Source organism: Sander lucioperca, chromosome 22 (genome assembly GCF_008315115.2).
Source record: "Sander lucioperca isolate FBNREF2018 chromosome 22, SLUC_FBN_1.2, whole genome shotgun sequence".
NCBI lineage: Eukaryota > Metazoa > Chordata > Actinopteri > Perciformes > Percidae > Sander > Sander lucioperca.
In genome coordinates, this window is record NC_050194.1 from 23,938,283 (window position 1) to 23,961,796 (window position 23,514).

A 23,514-nucleotide genomic window follows, 5' to 3' on the forward strand; every position below is an offset into this window, starting at 1 on the left:
AAATGTATTATATACATTAAAACAAAAAGCAACATTTATAACCGTTAACCGAGTCAGTGAGCATCAACGGTTCAGTACTACTTCTTGGTCTAGACCATTATACTACTAATACGGTGAAATAAATTCATTTATTATAATTATTAAGAATTCATACTCCCCTAACACATCCCCCCTTCAGAATTCTTCACACTATCAACTTTGTAGTTAAAGTTACATCTTTACAAAAAGTATAACCTTGTAGTTCATCAGATAAGCGCTAACGTTAGCTACCTAAGTTCAAGTTCAAGTAACTTTATTGTCCCCCAATGGGACAATGTTGTGCAGCAGATAGTATATTACAAATCACACACATAGTACAGAGATTGTCTACCTTGCAGGCATAGTTAAAAACAATAAAAAAAACAGTAAACAATCAATAAATAGTAGGTCAATAAGTTATCTATGATTCTTTATAGAATTAAGAAGTAGAACGGCTGCAGGTACAAAAGAGTGTTTATATCTTGGTTCTGAATTTTGGGAGTTTAAAGCGTGATCCAGATGGCAACATCTGAAATTCAGCCTGTAAGGGATGAGAACTATCTGACAGGATAGATTCAGCCCTTCTTGGCATCTGCTTCTGATAAAGTTCCTCCAGGCCTTTCTGCTTCATAGAACCTGTGATGCAGCTGCTCACCTTAATTCATCTGGAAAGGGAGTTTTTGTTTTAGTTTTACAGTAATGGACCCATACCAGCAGATTAATGAGAAAAGGTGACAACTGACTCAACAAAGGACCTTTAGAAAAGGGTCAGGGTCCTGTCCACATAAGTTAACGTAGCAGTACAGTAATTTTATTTTGAAATTTATTTTGACCGGAAGTCAGTTTTGCGTGTTTCTTGTATGGTTTCTTCCTTATTCTAGCTCGGTTGTATTCCCATATGTGAGGCGGCGATAAGGACTAACCGGAGGCGGAGCTTCACGGAAGAGCTGCCGCTGCTGCTACCGATGATTCACGGTAAGATGAGCGGCAGTGACCGAGCAGAGCGCACCATCATGGGAGCGAACATGGTCTCACTGTGGCTGACATGGAGTAAGTTTACTCTTTAAATTAAATACTTTTACTATAAGAAAATTGTTGTCCGACATTTTCCAAGTTGACTACAACAACTTGCTTATAATAGCCTAAGTAGAAAAGTTGAAGGATGTTTGACAGGAAAGGTTGGATAAGCGGTTCATGTGCTGTCCGCTTATTATGGCACGAATTGTTTGTGAATAATCTACATGAAAAGTACTTTTTGTTGCTTTGTCAATGTTTTGTTCAAAAAGAGGAAATAAAATCGTGTCGATGGCTTCCTTGAAGTCTGTCAAACAGATTAAAATGCTAAAGTGAATTAAGATAGTTCGTGTAAATGTGAAAAACAGTAATTTGTTGTGTTGTGTACAGTTTGTAGCGGGTTGAAGGCAGTTTAATGTTTGACATTCGTCAAAAGTCATTTTGTTTATTTTTTTGTGAATACTTTTCTACAATAAATTACTCCTGTTTTCCATTTAGTTTGACTTTTCACCTAAATTCCCCCTGTAGTAACTTCAGTGGGGAAGTACTACAGTAATCAGAATGTAAAAAAAAAATATTAGATTTATTTTTGGTGAATATTTTTCAAAAAATACGAAATAACCTTTACGACGGTCCCTTACTAGACCTATAGTGACGAGCGCGTTGGACATTTATATTCAGTTCTTTGCGCTGTCAACTGCGTCGTCATATTTGGTGATTTTGAGATCGTCCAAACTGTAAAACATCTGTCCTAATAAGCTCTCCAACATACCCTCTAAAAGTGGGAGAAATCGGATCACTGGCACGGAGCTATTGAAGGTAACATCCGCAAAACACGGACGAATGTCAAACATTAATAAACTACCTTCACCCCGCTACAGTTTGTCTCGTGCAGACCTCTGGGATGTTGTCTCACGTGGAGAGATATGAGGTGGTCCGACCTCAGAGACTTGAGGGGAGACAGAAAAGGAGCCTGCGGGACAACCAGGTGAGTAAATGAATATGATCAGTACTGGAAGAAGTATTCACCATCTTACTTTAGTGCAGGTACAGAAGAGTTAACAGCAAAATGTCCTTAAAGATAATTCCTGTCAGTGTCATTATTATCATTGTCATATATTTTTACGGATTAATTACTGTGATTTACAGTGAAATCCTGCATGATTTTACTGTGGAGCTGTAGCTGGTCATTTTTTATTACTACTTTATGTTTTTGGGTAGTAGAATCTAAAACAGTGCGTCTTATTTTATAACCTTATCGTATATTTTATATGTTAAAACAACAACTAGGGCTGCAACTAACCATTCTTTTTTTTATTGGTGAATAATCTGTTGATTATTTTCTCGTTTAACCGATTAGTTGTTTGGTCTCTAAAATGTCAGAAAAAGGTGAAATGTGGATCAGTGTTTCCCAAAAGTCCAGGATGACGTCCTCAAATGTCTTGTTTTGTCCACAACTCAAAGATATTCAGTTTACTGTCACAGAGGAGAGAAGAAACTAGAAGATATTCATATTTAACAAGCTGGAACCAGATCATTTGATTTTTTAAACAGATTAATCGATTATTAAAATAGTTGGCGATTTATAGTTGACAACTAATCAGTTATTCTTTGCAGTTAAAAAAACCCTGAATATTCAAAGTTGTCAAATAAATTTTGTGCAGTAAAAAAGTACAATATTTCCCACTGAAATGTGATAGAGTAAGTACAGAGTAAATGTACTTGGTTACTTTACACCACTGTGTTAGAAATTAAACTTCCCAACAGTAGAGTAACTGAAATTAGTTTCCTCTTGACCTGCTAGAACATTAAAATGTGCATCATTAACATAGACTGTTAATATTAATGGACAACGAAGAAGTTCAGAAGTGATGCAAATGCGGAAGTGCCTCAAACCTGCATTCTATCTGAATTCCAGCAGGGGGCGACATGTGTGGTTGCAAAAGGAGGTCGGTTTCTGTAGAAGTCTATGAGAAAGTGACCCACTTCTCACTTGATTTATTACCTCAGTAAACATTTTCATAATGAGTTCATGGTCTCAATCGCTAGTTTCAAGTCTTCTTCAACACAGCATGATGTTCATTTTTTTAATTATGGTTGCGTTGATTTTAACATCGGTGATAAAGCAGGGGGTGTTTTAGGGCGTGGCTATGATGTGATTGCCAGTGAAAGTGTGTAACGTAACGTAGAGTGTAAGCAGCTCCTCCCTCACTCCTCCCTCTCGTCTAAAATCGTCACATCCGCAACCAAGATGGCTACGCCCATAACGACAACTTTTACTTCTGATACTTTAAGTAACTTTAGCTGATAATACTTCTGTACTTTAACTTAAACTTGAATGTAGGACTTTTACCTGTAGCTGAGTATTTGTATTATTTCAGTAAGTAAAGGATGTGAGTTCTTCTTCCAGTCCTGCAGATTGGTCTGACTGTTGAAACTTTCAGTAATCAATTGTTGAAGCGTGACTGACGGACGATTGTTCAACAGCTTTATCCTGATACGGTCCAGTACGAGTTGGCCATTGAAGGGAGGAACCACACGATTCATCTGGAAAAAAACAGGTAAACATTGTTTGTTAATAGAAAATCCTTGTTTTTAATTCTTATATAGAATGTATTTTAAAAGCTTTAGTGCGTAACTTTTTGATATTAATGTGCGTCTGTTACATTCAAGCCATTGATAAATGAGTTGCTACAAAGCTAATTAAGACTATCAGCTCCACACAACTCTCTCTGTATTTCTCAGTATGACTATGTTCAGAAGATTGAGTCGTCCGGTGACTTCCCCGCGCAGAAACTAGAGTGAAGATAATGACCTCTTCTTAAGAGTCCATAATTTTTTTAATCCTCCGTGTCCTCCTTGGCTACTAGCAGCTGCGGGGCGAGGCGATCACAGAAGGCTTGTATCACGTGGACACACCGACAGTTTTGTTGTCATTACTTAGAATTCCTCATGGGGGAGACATAAACTACACACTATAGTTTTAATATTTAAACATATGTATAAATAAGTTCTTTCCACCTGTATTTTAAAGGAATCTCATTGGGAGAGGCTACACTGAAACACACTATTCAGAAGATGGAAAACGGGTGACGGTTTCACCAAATGAAGTGAGTTTTTACTTTAAAGCAGCCATATTATGCTCATTTTCAGGTTCATAATTGTATTTTAAGGTTGTACCAGAATAGGTTTACATGGTTTAATTTTCAAAAAACACCATATTTTTGTTGTACTGCAGTGCTCTCTCTCACTGCTGCAGATCCTCTTTTCAGCTGGTCTCTGTTTTAGCTACAGAGTGAGACCTCTTTTCTTCTTCTTCTTCTGTACTATCTTTGATTGCACTTGCACATGCCCAGTAGCTCAGATGTAGATCATGTCAGCTAGCTAGCTCCATAGACAGTAAAAGAAAGGCTGTTTCTACAACTTCGGTCAGTTACAAGTCAGGATTAGCTGGGAGACTTCTAAATGAGGGTGCACATGGAAGTAGTTCTTTTGTAGATTATGGTGAACTTGTGTGTGTTGTAGCAGTACTCTGCTATTGAGAACGAGGTAGCATGCTAGCGTTAGCATGCTAACGCTACGAGCTAATGGTTGCGGTTAGCCAGCTCGTTTCGGCTTGTGACGTCACAAGCCATGCCGATTTTGAACAGCTCACCCAGAGACTGAAGGCAGGACACATTCAGAAACTGTATCTCACTCTAAACAGCATGGATGGATTTTTTTCAAAGTTTGTATGTGTGTGGAAGCACCAGAGACACAACATAACACCCCAAATCCCAGAAAAAGTGATTTTGTCGTAATATGGGCACTTTAATTTACCCGTGAAGCATTAAATAAGGACAAATTCAAAAGGTGTTGGTGTAGAAAGATGACATTTTTATATTTGTTGAAAGTGATGGTTTATAATTGGGGGAAATTAGGTGTTGTTTCTCTGTTTTAGGACATTTCATATACAAAAAAATTTATCGATTGATTCAAAATAGAATCAAGAGATTAATAGATTTTGAAAATGATTGTTAGTTGCTACCCTAATGTACATTATGTAAACTTATCAAATGTAAGAAAAAAATCAAAAAATTATAATTATACAACCTTCATATCCATAGTCCTTACCTGCAAAGAAATTATAATTTAATATGTCAGACATTATAACAAATACTTGGGAGGTTATACAAAAATAAATGCTACTTTTGTATCTGAAAACTTGTGTATTTCACCTTAAAAGTTATATAATGTGAAATTTCTCATTTCAGCTCATCAGTGTGGAGTTTAAGTGAACCCAACATGATAAATATCTGAGATTCTTAACCTGTGATTCATAACGTCATGGACGTTATACAAACAAAGAAAGCCTTTGTGAGTAATTGAACACGCTGATATCTTTAATCTAATGATGTATTTCCGTCCAGGAGCACTGCTACTATCACGGCCATGTTGAAGGCATGAAGGACTCTTCAGTCAGCGTTGGGATTTGTTCAGGCATTAGGTAAGAAAATCGGGATGTGTACAGCTTCAAACTTCCTGTTTGTAATTTGCCGATTACATTATTTTCAGTAAAAGTTTCTCAGATCCTTGAGAAATGTGTTGCTTCATGATATTTAGTAATCAGTTTTTCAAGGTGTTTTTGAAGATTGCAATTTTATACGATTATATTTGGGACATCTTATCCTATTACTGCACTGTATCTGCATGTTAACTTTTATTTCTAGTCTTTTTATTGTGTTTTTAAATCTGATGCATCTCTTTTCCCTACTCAAACCACTTTAAATTGCCTCTGTGTTTGGAAAGTGTTATACAAATTAAAGCTTTAGTGCGTAACATTTTGAAATTAATGAACGTCCGTTACATTCAAGCCGTTGCCAAATGAGTTGTTACAAAGCTAATTAAGGCTATCAGCTCCACACAACTCTCTCTGTAGTTCTCAGTATGGCTATGTTCAGAAGATTGAGTCGTCAGGTGACTTTCGCGTGCAGAAACTTGAGTGAAGATAATGACCTCTTCTGAAGAGTCCATCATGTTTTTTATAGGGCTGTCAATCGATTAAAAAAATTAATCTAATTAATTACAGACTCTGTGATTAGTTAATCGAAATTAATCACATACATAATTAACGGTGCCTGAACCGATACTTTTTAAGAAAGTAAAAAAAGAAAACAAAGGGTACTAAACAACAGTCGGTGACATTAAAGAACGGCTTGTTTATTGCTAAGGCCATATGGTCAAAATTAAATGATTTAATAATAATGTATAACAATAATAATAACTTATTTCACTAGTAAATTGCTGTTGAACGACAAAAACAACCACCAGATGGGAAAAGGACATTTACAATAACTTCAAATGCACCACGAAGCTGTAGTTTACCAGTTTCATTGAACGCACCGTCTGTGTTGTTTTTCCGACGGCAGCTGCAGATTGTTACATCCCGCTGTTGAGTCACAGTCCTCTACAGTAAAACACAGTCAAACTTTACACCGTTCAGCGTTAGCTGTCAGCATTGTAACCGTGTTTAATCCAGCTACTAGCTAGCGGTAGGCTAACGTTAGCTGCTGTCGAGTATAGTGTTAACTAGCTAGCGGTAGGCTAATGTTAGCTGCTGTCGAGTATAGTGTTAACTAGCTAGCGGTAGGCTAACGTTAGCTGCTGTCGAGTATAGTGTTAACTAGCTAGCGGTAGGCTAACGTTAGCTGCTGTCGAGTATAGTGTTAACTAGCTAGCGGTAGGCTAACGTTAGCTGCTGTCGAGTATAGTGTTAACTAGCTAGCGGTAGGCTAACGTTAGCTGCTGTTGAGTATAGTGTTAACTAGCGTCCCATGCAGTGGTATTTGTGTTGCCTGTATCGTCTTCAGAGCACCAGAGAGAAGTGCAAACATATCAGTGGCACCAGATTTCGGTAGCCAGGGTTGGCAGGAAGAAGATTTTTACAAGTAAATGTTCCAGTTAATGATCCAGGCAGCACATTCTCGTCTCCTTCCTTCATTTTACAGTCCAATGGTGGCTAGAACGGCTCCGGGTCAAACATCAATATGGAATGGTTTAATCTGCGTTATTTTTTTCAACGGTTATTTTTTTCTCAGATTAATTAATCGAAATTAACGCGTTATTTTGACAGCCCTAGTTTTTTTTTAATCCTCCGTTTCCTCCTTGGCTACTAGTAACTGTATGGAGGTACACAAGGCTTATATCATGTGGACGCGCAGACAGTGTTGTTGTCATTACTTAGAATTCCTCATGGGGGAGACAGAAACTACGCACTATAGCTTTAAGTTGCCTAGTAGAAAGATTTTATAATTCTTGAACCAAGACATTTATACAGCAGAGATTAATTGATCCTTTGCACTGCTGTCTTTACAGATTGTTATACTGTATAGTGGGACTAAACAATTTTCATTTGTATGTCAGAATACATTTATGCTGTTTACAGATTAAGTGTTTGTTTTCTGTGTTTGCAGTGGCTTTGTGAGAGCCCGGCAGCAGGTTTACCTGATAGAGCCTCTGGGACAGTCTGAGGACGGTGACCACGCAGTTTACAGACAGGAGCACCTGAAGATCAGCGGCAGCGCCGGCTGCGGCTCCTCATCCAACACCACCCCGTTGTACGACCAGGACCAGGCCCAGGGCCCTCGGCTCGCTGGTCTCTTCAGGTCCAGATCATGGGTAGGTAACATGGTTTTGTGACAAACCATTTAAAAATGTATGGTTTATCTATTTAAATAAGCATATTAATTTCTTTTTTTTCTTCAGAAAACTCAACCCATCACAGGTCCACAGAGATTTCTCGAGCTGTTTGTGGTGGTGGACAGTACTGAGGTAAATATCTCATTTTTATTCCTTCACAACTATTATATCCATCACTAAATGAATCTGGTCTGGTGGCCAGGCCTTGACCCATGGGGTTGGGCCCAGCTGGCCCACAACCTGCAGGGGTAGGCGTCGGGGTCAGGTGGTCGGCAGGTAAAGGCGGGGACCTAAGCGTGCTAACCTATGGCATCAAAGTGGCACTAGGGACGTGGAACATCAAATGTCTGGAGGGGAAGGGGCCAGAGTTAGTTTGGGAGATGGAGCAGTACCAACTTGATATAACTGGGCTCACCTCTACACATGACACTAGGTCTGGAACCAAAATCCTGAAGAGCAGCTGGACTCTTGGACTTTCCAGAGTTGCCGAGTACGAGAGGGTTGCCTCTATATGACCACGAGTTTCTGAGAGGAAGGCTCTGTCTGTTGTTTGTGCCGATGCACCGAACAGCAGTTTAGAGTATCCAACCTCCTTGGAGTCTCTGAGTGTTCCCTGGTCCTGGAAAGGAAACCACTTAGGGACTCTGTAGTTCTGCTGGGGGGCTTCAACTCTCATACGATGGAGAAAACCTGGAGGGGGGTGTTCAAAAGAATGGGAAAGAATGTATCAAGGATACAAGGGGGCAAAATGAGTTTCCTCCATTGGGTGGCTCTGGGCTCACCCGTAGACTCAAGCGTTCAGTATACTCGCCATTCCCGACCTGTCGCACGACAATGTGACGTCATGGGAGCGCCGTAACTATTTATACTCGCGCGTGGTTGCAGTCTTCTCCTGAACAGAGGTGGCGCTAATGAGGAAAGGCTACCGACTTTGCTATTTCTACGGACTGGAAGAACAAGAAAAAGGTAAACAATGGCAGAACTGGCAGCAGCATTGACGTCAATGTCAACAGTGGCTAAGATGATATTGGAGTCAATGGATGAGGAAGAACAGCTGCTTTGGAGCCTGCTTGCAAAGAAACAAAGAAAAAGTAGGTGGAATGTTCGTCCTTTGAATAACGCCAGACATAAATATGGTGAGTTCAATATCCTCGTGTAACAAATGAGGATGATAGACGAAGAGAAGCACTTTGAATAATTCACCATAAAAGAACTCATCTTAACCCAGTAAGTTTACAAGAGAGACTTGCAGTCACTCTGAGAGTCCTGGCATCCGGTTGCCCTCGAACTCGTCCGTGCTTCCTGTTTCCGCTTTGTCGTGCACTTTAAATCCTGGCGCACCAGCGAGATCGTCGCGCGACATCAGAGGGAGCTTGCAATAGAGCCGATGCTGAGGTGGTTCAGGCTTCTGATCAGGATCTTCCTGGGCACCTCTTTTTGAGGGTTTTCCGGGCACGTACAACTGGTAGGAGACCCCGGGGTAGACCCAGAAAACGCTGGAGAGGTTATGTATCTCATCTGGCCTGGGAATGCCTCGGGGTCCTGTAGGAGGAGCTGGAAAATGTTGCTGGAGAGAGAGACGTCTGGACTATGTATAGATAAATGGCTGGATAGATAAATTAATCTGATCATGTTTTGTCTTCTCTTCCTCCAGTATAAACGATATGGAAGCGAGACTAGATCCCGTGTTCTCGGAGTTATAAATCACGTTGACAAGGTAATATTTGTTTTGGAAGCTGTCTGCCTGGCGTCATGCCATCAGTGCTCTTAGCCGACAGAGCTCGTGTTCACTCCTGAATAACGTCTCCTCCTCTGCCTGCAGCTGTATCGACCTCTGAACATTCGCATCATACTGGTGGGCTTGGAGATTTGGACATACAGAGACTTAATTGACGTTGACATTAATTCAGAGACTACCCTGGACAATTTTCTAATGTGGCGGCAGGCCGATCTTCTGCAGAGGAAGAAGCACGACAATGCCCAGTTTGTGACGTGAGAATCAGTCTTAGATGTCTGTGCAGATGTTTAACACTAATGCTGCCAGTTTGACCTGATGTTAGACTTTGTTCTCTCAACAGTGGCAAAGATTTTAAAGACGATACAGTTGGACTGGCAAATAAGTTTGCCATGTGTACTGCAAACTCAGGTGGAGTCAATCAGGTATGAATCATCACTTCTAACTTGCATTAGTCCTTTTAACAACCGGAGATGAAGAAAGTATATTTGGTATTTTACGATGCATCCTGCTGAATTTAAAGCGACAGTTCTGCATTTCTCTGCCAGGATCACCATGAAAACCCAACAGGCCTCGCCTCCACCATCGCTCATGAGATGGGACATAATTTTGGCTTGTCCCACGATACTCAACGTTGTATGTGTGGTCCGTCTTACAGCAGTGGGAACTGTGTGATGGCAGAGAAGCTCAGGTAAAAAACATCCTTTGGGTCTGTTTTGCTGCAGCTTTAATGCACATATATATGCACATATATTTCTTGTAAGACTCTCTTGTAAAACTTTTTCATGATTTGTGTTTGTTTGTTTGGGAGAATATTTCAGCTACAACATTATGAACATTCAGTTTGCACAAACATATGTTGCCAAAAGTATGTAAACACCCGCTGGCCTTGGAGAAAGAGTGTGAGCTGGTGAGGTCAGAAACCCGGGGGGGGAGGGGGGGCTTAAAGTAAAACCTCACCCGTTTACCAAAACCTAAGTTACAGAACACATACATTTAATATAGGACCTGAAATAAAGTCAATATGGCAAAATTTGAATAAGAAAAATAATTACAGAAATACTTAGAGGCTTAAACTCATTTTGGTCAAAAATAACAGATAGAATGATGATAATAAAGGAAAGAAAATAGCAAGACCTAAAGGGAGAAAGAAAAAAGGCAGGTGATATGAAAAAACCCAAGAAGAGTTCGAACAGCTCGTAAGTCATTTCAACAGTTGCCAGTCAGGAGGCTAGATATCAACGGAGTACAATTTTTCTTTTAGATTTCTTTTGAGTGCAGTTAGGGAGGATGAGCTACAAGTCAGGTGTCTTGTGTCTGAATGGGAGAAAATCCCTGCAGCAGGTTCAAACATCTGCTGGAAAGACTGAAACCAGAAGAGTGGAGGCTGTTATAGCAGCAGATTAATGTTCATAGTTGTTGAATGAAATATTAAGCAATCACATATAGGTATAATGTTTGGCTGTCCATATACTTTTGGCCATTTAACGTAGGCTGTTTTAGCTCTATCTTAAATGAGAATCCCAAAATGTTCACTGAGTCTTTTGCAAAGCTGAAATCTCTTTGCTTCTCTTTAGGACAGGAAATCAAGCATTCCCGGAGTTTTTCAGCGGCTGCAGTTTGGAGCAGCTCGCTGAATTCATGGAGCGAGCTCAGCCCAACTGCTTGTCCAAACCCAGCTCCATTAGGACCATCGCTGCAGGCCCTAGCTGCGGCAACGCCCTGCTGGACCCTGGAGAAGAGTGTGACTGTGGCACTGTGGAGGTAAAACTCTTAGCAGATGCTAATAGGACTGGTCGAAACAGATTAGTCATTTTTTTGGACCTTGGAAAGTTTAAATATATCCTTTGGTAAAGGAAGATACCATTTAGGTTCTCTGTTTTAGCTGACTGGTGTGGTTTCCTGTATGCGAGGTTACAGCTAATAAAAGGGAAGGCAGTGGTGATTCAGGGCATTCTAAGCTGGGGTTTGGCCTCAAAAGTGAACATAGTTTTCCTGTGTGCTCACATCTTATCAGAGAGACACATTTCTTGGCAAAGAGGCTGTGTGTGTGGGAGATTTAAATCTGATCTGTTTGGCTCAACTTTTCATCACTGCAATTCCTGTTTAAAGTCTCACTGGATACACAAACACGACAACTCAAAAAGATTTTTCTTTCTAGGAATGCACAAACCTGTGTTGTGATGCCTCAACTTGTCGCCTGACTTCAGGATCCCAGTGTGCTCACGGACAATGCTGTGACAACTGTCAGGTACTTTAGCTACCATTGATGTAGCTTTTAAAGTGGGCTTCTTATACCTTTTCAGCTATAAACTCCAGAGTAACAAAATGTCTGCTATGTGAATTTCCACCCGATGGTCGCAAACCTCTGATCTACACCAACGATACTAGCAGCTCTGTGAGGCTGCACAGCATTGGCTTGAGCTAAATGCTGATGTTTAGCATGCAAAATGATTACCATGTTCATAATCTTAGTTTAGTGTGTTAGCATGCTGATATTTGTTAATTAGCACACTAAGTATAGTTGATGCCGATAGGAAATCATTAAATTTTTTTATATATTTGGTCATATTCCAAAGTCTTGGTGGAGCTGCTCCTCAGTTTTTCCATGACAACACCCTGCTTGTGGCTAATAACTGTGGCCATTACAATTGTGACAGGTGTGGCTGGGTTAGCTCAGTTGGTAGAGCAGGCTCACATATATAGAGGTTTACTCCTCGATGCAGCGGTTGCGGCCCTTTGCTGCATGTCATTCCCCCCCCCTCCCCTTTCATGTCTTCATCTGTCCTGTGGAATTAAAGGCCTAAAATGCCCTAAAAATAATCTTAAAAAATAAATAAATAAATAAATAAATAAATATATATATATATATATATATATATATATATATATATATATATATTGTGACAGGAGGCAAACCCATACTAGCCTCGTGAGACCGTCCTGATCTCGCGAGCTCCAGTTTTCCACTCGCAGATCAGTCTGGCATCTTGAGACAGAGAAAATTTGGAGCCGTTCGCCAAATGACCAATCAGCGTTGGTTTTGAGGCGGGTTTAGGTGTGACGCAACGAGAAGCGACTGTTCAGTCTAAACAACATGGCGGCTTCCACGGATGAGATGAGCGTAGCTATCGCGCAAGTTTTATCCGAATTAGAAAGTATTCCTTCATTCAAAGAAGAGCAAAAAACGGCACTGGAGGCTTTTCTCGGAGGAAAAGATGTTTTTGCTCTTCTCCCGACTGGTTTCGGCAAGAGTTTGATATATTGTTGATCTGATTGGTTGATTTGGCCCGTCTATCACCAACATAGGTGGTGATAGACAGATGGTTTATCCAATCAGCTAACCAGTATTTTCGCCCCTTCCCAAAAGTTCTCCAACGGAAGTCAGGTTAGAGAGTCAGGTTAAACCATACATCCATGGGCAAACCACACTGAAACAGCAGCAGTTCAATAATCACAGGAAACAGATGGTATTATCCTGCTGTTTCCATGTACTGTAACTCACCACATCCTTCCTCCAATGACAGTGTCAAAGACTGGAAGAGGAGGTGCAAGTCATGCAATACGACAAAAATACACAAGCTAATTATATACACTGTTTAACCAACTTCTACTTGAGCAGGCTCTTTATTAAGGTGTGGAATTACAGGGTAGGAAAATATCACGATACAGCTATTCTGCAATAATAAATATATTGCTAGATAATCCCATAATGATACATCCCGATATCGGTCGAACTATGAATACGAAATGCCGTGAAAAGGCCCAATTCTCCAGCACAAGTTTTTCAGTCTGTAAATTAAAATCACAGAACTGTAGAGCAACTATGGGTCCTCTAACTGTTGTCCTCCATCCCGTTAAAAACCTCTTTGGCTCGTTAAATTCAGTTCAAGTTTCCCTCGTTCACGTGTTGAGCGCCAGCTCGAGGAACCATGAAGTAACGCTGGGAGCAGGAAAATCTATTCAGAGCGCCTTATTTTATTCATTAAAATATAGATATTTGGCGCCAGCGTATCGTTTCTCATATTGCACCAAGAAGAACGATATAATGCGATATCAATCTTTTGTCCCACCTCTACTCTTTATTCTAACTAAATCTACCTGACATTTGCTTTAACCCACAGTTCAAACAAGCTGGAAGTGTGTGCAGAAAGTCAGCCGGTGACTGTGACCTGTCTGAATACTGCACCGGAGCGTCAGAGGACTGTCCTGAAGATAGTTTTGAGATGAACGGCAAGCCCTGCTACGACCAGGCACAGGGCTACTGCTACAACGGACAATGCCCCACACATCAGCAGCACTGCTGGAGGCTGTTTGGACCAGGTACACTCAACACACTGCTGTCACAGGGGTCATTCAAGCAAAAACAGGGGTTTCAGTGTTCTCCTTTTCTTTTGAATAGACAAGCTGAGCCTCAAGGAGTTTTAGTTATTAGTCTGTGTCTAGAAGTCTCAGATTGTCACATGGTTTTCTAAGAAAGATTGCTTTAATAGTGTGCATTTGTATTATATAAAGGCCTACAGAAAATGTAATGAATAGCACCTACAAAATAAGTGTGTATTTATGTGTGCATATTTTAATATATTGCTATAGGCTAAAATCAAATCAAAAAACTTGATATGAGAGAGATATGAGATATCCGGAATCATATATATTCTGTATAAATGTAGCAGCTCAGCAAACCCAAGACTGATTTTTCATCTAGATTTTCTTTTCCTGGCACAAAAGGGCTTCCATATCCACTCCAGCGGCCAATCTGTGGATTTGTTATTACAAAATCATGCTTGGCAGCCAAAAAAATGTTCAAACTAGGGCTGGGCGATATGGAGAAAATCAGACATCACAATATTTTTGACCAAATACCTTGGTAACGATATTGCGGCGATATTGTAGGGTTGACAATTGGTGCTTTCACAAAATATTTACACATTGTGATAAATTATCATCAGTAATGTGGATATAATGACTAAGTGGGTAAAGGCAAATAATAGAACAGCTACAGTCTGGTAAGTTCAGAAAATGACATCACTTTACTGTAATGCAGCCTTTAAAACCAGGAAAAGACAACACTTATGTCATATTACGATATCCAATATCAAAGACGATATCTAGCCTCATATCACGATATCAATATAATATATATATTCATATATTGCCCAGCTCTAGTTCAAACCCACACAAACTTATTTTTTATACTATGACAATTCAGTTCAGGTATAAAGAGTCAAATAGTTGACTTAATATTTCATACTTTTGACTCATCATGAGATATTTATTTTATCATCTGTAACTTTTTTTTTTTCCCTTCTCCTGGTCTTAATGGGTTTCCATAATTTAAGAGGTTAACTATGAATATCTTCTTTCCTCAGGGGCCAGAGTTGGACCAGATGTGTGTTTTAACCTGAACAAACGTGGCGAAGAAGGCGCTAACTGTGGGAGGAACAAATTTGGCTACACCCCCTGCACTGAAGCGTACGTATCGTCAACAGTTACACTGAACTTCCTGCTGAAGGCCTGGCTCGGTTTCTATCCAAAGTTTATCACAAAATGCTCCTAAAGGAAACCTGGCACACAAAAAGAACCAGTGCCGGTACTGAGAAGTACATGAACGAGAACGAGAAATGTTGTATGTTTGAGGCTAGTTTTTAGGTTTGTGCAATGTCGTTAATGTGTTCTTGATCAATTTCTTTTTTATAGGAATCTTAAGTGCGGATCTATGTTTTGTGGAGGAGGGGGCGAGTCCATCACAGGTAAAAGAGCAGCCTACACTGTGAATAGCATCGAATGTAATCTAACTGTGGATGACGATAAGACCAGAAACATCGACATGGTGCCAAAAGGAACCAGATGTGGACCAAATAAGGTAAGACTTCCAGTGAGGAGACACATCACATGGACCAGTTTTGATACTTATGTTGGATGCTTTGCTCAGAATCAAACATTTGTGTGCAGGTTTGCCTTGACAACAGATGTGTGGATATTTCAGTTTATGGGACAGAGGAGGCTTGTGCAAAGAAATGCAACAACAATGGGGTGAGTGAGTGAATTATTTTAGGGTTTGGAATCACTTGCAGCTGTTTTCAATTTGACTCTCCTGGACCACCAAAGTCCAACTGTCCAACTTTAAATAAATGACTAAAGACGTATCTTTTTAATCTGGCTTTTAATTTGGAGTAATGTTATTGCATTATTTTATAAGTGTTAATAATTGGGTTTTTTTTAACCCTGGTGTTAATTTTATTTTGTTGGTTTTAACATTTAATTTTTTTTTCATTGTTGTACTTTTTAGTCTTGCTTTTTCCCTTCTCATCTGTGTTTTCATTTTGTGATTTTATAATTTGGTTCTGTGAAGCACTTTGGGCTGCATGCTTGCATGAAAGGTGCTATATAAATAAATCAAAGTTAAAGTTGTTGCATTTTATCTTCAGGTGTGTAATCACAAGAAAGAGTGCCACTGTAATCCCGGCTGGGCTCCACCCTACTGTGACATCCAGTATGCAGATTTACCTCAAGGTACACAACGCTTTGGGGAAATTGAGTTTTTGACAGTAAATGTATTTCTTTGGTTGCTAAATACAACACGTTATATCAGTTAACACCATCAGCTCTCAGTGAGCAGCACGACAGCAGACAGCAGACGAAATCATGTCACACCTGCTCCATGAATCATTCTTCCAGTAACATGAATCATTCATTATGACACATTGATCTCAAGTGTTCCTGATGTAGCTTAAAATTGCCCTCAGTTAAAAAGTTTTTATCTCAATTCCCATTTTAGCCTGATTGCGCTGTGCATCAAAGTATGAAACAATTGAATATGGGGGAAACATTGCACAAAGAGCTAACTGCCACAATAGAAAGTTTGCCAAGTGATTGTGCAACGATTCAGTCTTCACAGTAAACGGACAAAAACAAATAAAGGAGGAAGAAAAGACACTTTGCAGGTGGAAGTTATGAAATACCTCAGCACAGAGTGTACAACACTTTCTTCACTCAAATTATGATGAAATATGTTGATCAACAAAATAATAACATGGCAGCGATGATGTACGACTGCTAGTAACTTGGAAATGACCTCACTTTTTTTCTGAATAACAGGAACAGCTTTTTCTTGTTTTTGTGCAAAGGTTTGCTGAGGCATTGTACAGTTTTGGTCTTCTCATTGTTTGTCATATTTCTGCCGCAAAGCCCAAAAAAACCATCACTAATGTTCTTGTTTTAACTAGATCCTTTTTCCATACAGTGTGACGTAAATAAAAGTATTAAAAGAACAGATACAACAGTGTGATTTCCCTGCCTGCAGGTCAGAGTGGGATAATAGCCGGTGTGTGTGCAGCTCTCTCCATCCTTCTGGTGATCACTATAGTGATCGCAGGGCTGATGTGCTGCAAAAAGGACAACGTGGACAACTACATGGCCAAAAGGTAGTTTGTACTAAAATGAATTCTCTCGTGTCTCCTATGCAGCTCTGTCCACGCTTGTTTCTTTGTTTCTGTCTTCCATTTCCAAGCTAAATACGTTTTGTGTTCACAGGAAAGTGCATTCAGCTCCAGACAAGTTGAACCCGATGTTTCAAGACAGACCTCAGATCAGTCAGCCCACTTTCATGGAGTCAACAGCAACGCAAGCCTACGCTCCTCTGATTGTTACTGTGAGACCCAGCAGAGCCGCTCCACAGGTACAGATAGCACCGATACAAAAGGAATTACTCATGGAAATAAATGTCCAGGGATCAGCCAGTTACTCATGTGTGGGAAAGTTACAGATGAACAGCTTGGAAATGTTTACTATGTCAAAACAAAGAACTGTGGTAGTTATTCACTACTTGTGTTTCTTCCAGCAAAAGAATCTGTCTTCAGTGTCGTCTACCTCACAAACTGAGCCGGTAAGCTTTAAAAAAAAAACTACCTTGCAATGTGATCTCATGCATTATGCAAACTGAGGATCAGATTTGGCAATTTAAGCCGACTGGACGACTGCTAAAGTCAAATTTAAAAATACATGGAGAAAGATTTGTGTATCTGATCAAAGGATTAGGCTGGTGTTGTTAACAAATCACGAAAAGACCAAAAAGAACAATGTGTCAGTCCGTCTCTCAATACATTTCTGTGGCTGTCGGGATCCAGCCCACTGATTCCTACTCAACATACATTTTAGTTTTACACATCACAGAGACATGGTTTAATTTAAAAAAAGGCTCAATAGTTTCCTAAAACAGCCAGTCGCTGTAATTTCTAACAAACTTTACTCCACATTTTGTGCTCTAGTAAGTATTTGTGGCAGCAAAACAGTGTGTGTGTGTGTGTGTGTGTGTGTGTGTGTGGGTGGTGTGTGCTTGTTTAACTATATTCGTGGGGTCCAAAATCCGGGAATACAGTATACTTGTGGGGTCCCGACAGCTTTGTGGGGCCAAAATGCTGGACCCCACAAGTTCAAAGGTCTGTTTGAGGGTTAAGACTTGGTTTTAGGATTAGGGTTAGAATTAGGTTATGGTTAGGGTGAGGGTAAGGGTTAAGGTTAGGCATTTAGTGGTGATGGTTAAGGTTAAGGTAAGGGGCTAGGGAATGCATTATGTCAATGACGGGTCCCCACAAAGATAGTGCCACAAACCTGTGTGTGTGTGTGTGTGTGTGTGTGTGTGTGTGTGCGCGCGCGCGCGCGCTACATGTCACCCAGTGCAACAGTGTGGCTCATGGCTTATGATATATCAGGCTTTGATACACACACAATACATGTTTCTAGATACATTCACTGTTGGTCTCTTCATGGGATTCATTGACAAAAAGAAAAATATAGAATATTACCAGACTTGTGCTTTAACTCTGTGTGCAGTTAACGTATCCCTGAGTATGTGTGTTTAAAGTGAAAAATCAAATGTCTCAGTGACTTTCTTCTTTTTTTTTCCACCACAGACAAAACCTCTACCTCCATCTAAACCTTTACCTCCTCTGAATCTAACTCCGGTGAGTCACGCCTACAGCTGCTCTCACTCGTCTCTTTGCAGACGATTAGCTTAGTTCAAGAAGACGTTCGGTAGTGAAGCAACATTTGTCGGTTCCAGCTTCTCCAATGTGAATAGTATCATTTATCAGTTTCTTGCCTGTTTAGGCAGTTTCTTGTGCTGCTGTAACATGCAAGTTTCTCCTCTGGGAATCATTACAGTTTTATCTTAAAGTCGCAGCCCATTTTATTATCATGAGTTAGACTGCTCTTCTTTTTTTGGGACCAAATAAAATCACAAGTAGCAACTTCACATTTATAAAATTGTCTAAAAATTCATGTTGTTTTGCTTTTCAGAATAAGGCAGCCAGACCAAGTCCTCCTCCTGTACCTCCAGTCAAGCCCAGCCCTCCTCTGCCTCCAGCGAAGCCACAAGTTCACAGACTCACATGAAAGTCTCATTAAAAATTGCACCATGGTAGTTGAACATAAGAGAGCGATCCTTTTTGGGATCATTTATGTGAGTCACAGAGGCCAAAGAGTTTGTAAAAGTTTCCTCTTTGTCTTAAAGAAGGTGCGATGTGACCGCAGCTTCACCGACTGAGAATGTCTTTGATGACCAACAGCTTCACAGCTGCTGTGGAAAAGTGATTTTGGGGGAAAACTCTCCATTAATGTAACCGCTGTTGCAGTTGTTGCGTGTTTGTAAAAAGTGCTTTCTGCTCACTTGCTTTAACATTAAGTTGTCTCATTACAGTGTGAGTAAAATGGTGCTCACATGAAAATGTACTTTTCAAATATTTATTTAATGTCTGTGCAAGGGACCGTATGAAAACTATTAGAGTGAAGGAGGGTCAAAAAGGGGGGAGGGTAGTATTTATCGTTTCTTTTGGGTGAAGGGAGGGTAGTCGCATGTTTTTGGAAGAGCAGGGGAGGGTGTTTCGTGGCTGGAACGTTTGGGACGTTTGCCGTAATTACTTGTGTGAAGTTTGGTGTTTTTAGCTTGGTTTTTGGTCTCCACCACCTCCTGAGAAAAATATCTCTCTTTAGATGCTAAATTCTCCTCTATGTCCATCAGCTAGTCTCTAACTGTGTCTGTTTGCTGCTGAGCAGGTAGACTACAGTGGCTTTTTCCATCTTTTTCTCTGAAAACGACGCTATGAAAGTGGTGAGCAGGAGGCAATTAATTTTTACCAAAATTACCGAAATGCCACCCACTAGTAGCAAAGAGAGTGCAGGGGCAGATAGGTTGTTGTTAAGTTGAATATGTTAGTCTTGTCTGGCTGACTCATTGATCCTTTATCCAGGATTATGAGACCAGCCCTTCTGTCAGTTTCTTCTTACATCTATAATCTCTAAACTATAGACCTTTTTGTAAACAGCGATGGCGTCTTTTGTGGGCGGAGCCTAACTGCTGGCAGAAAGTGACAGTTGTTTGGATGAAAACACGGCCACTGAAGCCTCAACGCTGCGTTAAAATAACTTATGGTTTACCAGACCAAAATTAAGACAAGAAGTAGTAGAGTTGGCCGATTTTTGTCATTTAATTTAGCAAATTTTAAGGTCTGCATCGGAAGAACTCTCCGCTGCTCCGCGGGGTAGTGAGACAGAGGGGGGAAACAGTGAATTAAGGATTTAATTCAACCAAACTAGGGTTGGGAATTTTTGGAACAGTGGAAAGATGTTTCAGTGAGTTTAATTTGATTTTGAATGAAATGTGTTTTTGGATGAGTTAAGGTAATTAATCTAGTCTTCGTTAGGCGAAGGAGAGAAACTTGAATTCAGAACATGTATGGTTGTGTTTTTCTGTTTATTAGGGACAATATGTGTTAATATTCATCATCATCATTTCATTTTGTTTATTTATTAGACAAAAAAAAAAAATCTAAGAGAGCTAGTGAAACAAAGCAAACTCACCGCTGAAACACACCACCGGGCTGACGGAGGAGGAAGCCATTGAAAAGTTGCATAGAGCTGCTCTCCCCACCCTAATTATTTTTCATACAGTCCCTTAACTGTTCAAAGCCAGTCTGTGTCTTCTACAAGGTTTTATTTTGTGTCGCTCTGCACTGTACTTGAAAACGTATGAATGGTACACACAGTATTCAGACGACCTGTATGAGTTACTGTGGTTCATGCTGTGTTTGTTTCCAGTCCCGAGGCTGTGTGTGACAGAGCCTCAAGAAACAGGTAGTTTTTATTACTGCATTTTTATGTTTTTTTTTTTTGTAGTGAATTAGTAGCATAATCACTGATAAGTTTTAAAATCCAAAATATCAGTTGGCGCGATCACAATAGTCCTTTTTAAACCTGAATGAGTTCCCATAAGAATAAGAGGGCCTTTTGTTTTAACAAATAAAGTGCACTTTATGATCATGTTGCATCAGCAGATGTATCGGGTGTGTTTTCCCTCAGAGGTTTATTATTATTTTGTGAAGTGCATAATGATTAAAAATGTTTCTCAATGAAGTATGCTGTTTTTGTGTCCTCATTTTTATACTGAGGAGTCTTCTATTGTTCTTCCCAGCAAACACGTCAGTTAACAGTTCATTCATATTTATTTGTCTCTCGTGAGCAGCTGAAGGAAACAGGTCTGAAAAGCAGCAGTGAGTCAGCTGAGCTCCCATCATCTGCTTTTCCTGCTCAGGCTTCTTAAACGGTCGGACGCGAAGGCCGATGGGTTTGTTTGTTTAACACAGAGTCAGAGTTCTCGAGGGAAACAAACCAAGAACTTTCTAAGTAATTTCGCAATAAGAGCCTTACATTTTCAGACATTCATGTTCCCCAGAGGATGAATCGTTATAACTTACGGGATTCCTTGATTTTTCATCTAGCGCCATCATCAGGACAAAATGCAATGTGTCCAATTCTTTGGTTTATGATTAAATCTACAGAACTAATGACATTCCCATCAGCCTCATTTAGCCGAAGCACTCGCAGAGTGACGGCAGACTCTTAAGTCAAAAAGATTCCGTATCCGCGAGTACACGATGGTCTGCGTGACGTAAACTTTGTCATCAGAGGGTGTAGGCGCAGGCTCTCTGTGCAGACGTCCCCGTACCTCTCATTTGTTGTGACCGTGCAGACTTGTCCATGCGGCAACTACACTACATGTGGAAGCTAACGATCTAATGTGTGGAACACATCCTCCAGAAAATAGTATAAACAGAACTACCACGTACCCTCTGTGGCATAACCAAGGCTTTAGTTTTGTTCAAATGTATAATATCTCAGTTCATATATTGGTATCAACTCTGTTTTTTAGCAACTTTCAGCTCATTATTTTACTGTTTTCATTCACTCTCGCAGCTCTCATTAACTTACAGCAACAGCAGCATGGCCGAATAAAAAACTAATACAATATATTGTTAGCAGACTCTTTAACTTCATTCCAGTCTCAGTCAAGCTCTCAGACATGTGATTTATTAGACATATATAATAGAGGCTGAGTAGCAGACCAGCTAAGTGACCAAATCCTACAAACACTTCTTGACAAACCACAAAGAAACTGAAGGTGTCATTGATGAGAACTTTCTCTGACCATACAGGGGGGTTGACGCTACATACATGCTCTCTTTTGGTTTCAGTCTTTCCACCAGATGTTGAAACTGCTGCAGGGATTTGCGCCTATTTAGCAACAAAAGCATCGGCGAGGTCAGGGCTCTGTGCAGACCAGTCACGTTCTTCCACACCAAACTGGGAAAAACATTTCTTTATGGAGCTGGCTTTATGCACGAGAGCATTGCTATGTTAAAACACAAACTGTTGCCACAAAGTTCACAGCTTTGCGGCAGAAGTTTTGGAAGACTCCTTCTTTTCTCAGTAAGAACTCATGAGAAAAACCTTCTTGTAAATCCTTTGTCACACTAATCCTGCCAAATATTTCATGTCAGATGTATAAATCTAACTGTAAATGGGGGGTGGAAGTCTTGATTTTGGCAGGAAACCTGGTTTCTCACTGAGAGTTCATCTGACTCACTCTGATTCACAATCTGAGTAGCTCATAAAACACAGTTTACAATGAGTGTATCTTGTTCTACAGGAAAGCTTTGTCTCAGCTTGTTGCTCACTCATCAGCACTTTACCGGCCTCAGTCTGCAGGAGATAATATGCGATGACCACATCCGTCTTCAAAGGGGATTAGGATGTTTAGTCAAACATGCAGCCATCTGTGTTTGTTCTGATTTTCTCAGTTTCAGAATAATCCACACAAGGACTTTCCAACAACACGGACAACAGTAAAACCACGATAGGTCTTTGTGTGGATCTCGTAATGTTTAATTTTAACTACTCCAGTGATTTACGATCCGTGTTTTAAAGGTGCTCTAAGCGATGTCACGCGTTTTTTAGGCTACAAAATTTTTTGTCACATACAGCAAACATCTCCTCACTATCTGCTAGTTGCCTGTCCCCTGAACACACTGTATAAAAAAAAAAAAAAAAAAAAAAAAAAAAGCGGTCTCTGTAGACAGCCCAGGCTCCACAAACGGCAACAAAAACAAACTGGCCAACCTGCACCACCAAACATAACAAACAGTGTTCCATCCAATAACCAACAAGAAGGATTTGGGGGTTGGGGGGGTTAGTGCGCGGAAGGGAGGGGGAAGGGACGGGATGAGGAGGAGGGAGGGGCGAGCTTGTTTGACAATACTTCGAACGTCAACAAGAAGTAACGTCACCCAACATCGCTTAGAGCACCTTTAAGGTTTCTGACTGCGACTGTGTGTCAGACTCCGTGCTAAATAATCTTAAATGTCAAAACATCACAACACAATATCTCAGATGATACACAAAATTGTGAATATTACTGCTGTAGGAGAGCGTAGATTCGCCAAAGTAATTTAAAACTCTCCAACATGACATTTTTCATGCTTGAAACACTCCTGACAAATCATTTCCACGTTGTAAAACAGACAAGGTTGTCTGAAAGTGAGTCCTCAAACTGAACCAGAAAAAGACTTAAAAACTTGTCATGAGAAGGAAGAAGATAATCTCTGTGACTCACTATTAATCACTCAGTTTGAAGGCTGAGATACTGTTTAAGAGTATGTAAGTATCTCGATTGTACAGTTTCTCCTTTTAGAGAACAGGACAAACGGCCACTGTACTTTTCCAGTGTTTTCTACTGT

The 23,514-nt window shown here is 40.2% G+C and overlaps 1 protein-coding gene across 1 annotated transcript; it reads left to right on the forward strand.

Annotated features, from left to right (window-relative positions):
• Positions 1–924: 924 nt before the first annotated feature.
• On the forward strand, positions 925–20,854 carry adam8b (ADAM metallopeptidase domain 8b). Its single transcript, XM_031314692.2, has 24 exons — positions 925–1,068; positions 1,914–2,020; positions 3,520–3,593; positions 4,067–4,142; positions 5,442–5,518; positions 7,485–7,689; positions 7,777–7,842; positions 9,365–9,427; positions 9,533–9,702; positions 9,789–9,870; positions 9,994–10,136; positions 11,023–11,209; positions 11,607–11,696; positions 13,570–13,768; positions 14,815–14,917; positions 15,143–15,308; positions 15,398–15,478; positions 15,874–15,958; positions 16,749–16,869; positions 16,979–17,123; positions 17,182–17,184; positions 17,286–17,330; positions 18,358–18,408; positions 18,743–20,854. The coding sequence occupies exons 1-24, from the start codon at positions 984–986 to the stop codon at positions 18,836–18,838; spliced, it is 2,520 nt and encodes an 839-aa protein (XP_031170552.1). The 5' UTR covers positions 925–983; the 3' UTR covers positions 18,839–20,854.
• Positions 20,855–23,514: the final 2,660 nt, after the last annotated feature.

Excerpts from the sequence above, each read along its gene's own strand:
- adam8b (XM_031314692.2), top strand. The coding sequence starts at position 984 with ATGATTCACGGTAAGATGAGCGGCAGTGACCGAGCAGAGCGCACCATC. Across the intron at positions 15,959-16,748 it reads GTATGCAGATTTACCTCAAG|GTCAGAGTGGGATAATAGCC; the intron begins GTACACAACGCT and ends CCCTGCCTGCAG. Across the intron at positions 17,331-18,357 it reads CTACCTCACAAACTGAGCCG|ACAAAACCTCTACCTCCATC; the intron begins GTAAGCTTTAAA and ends TTTCCACCACAG.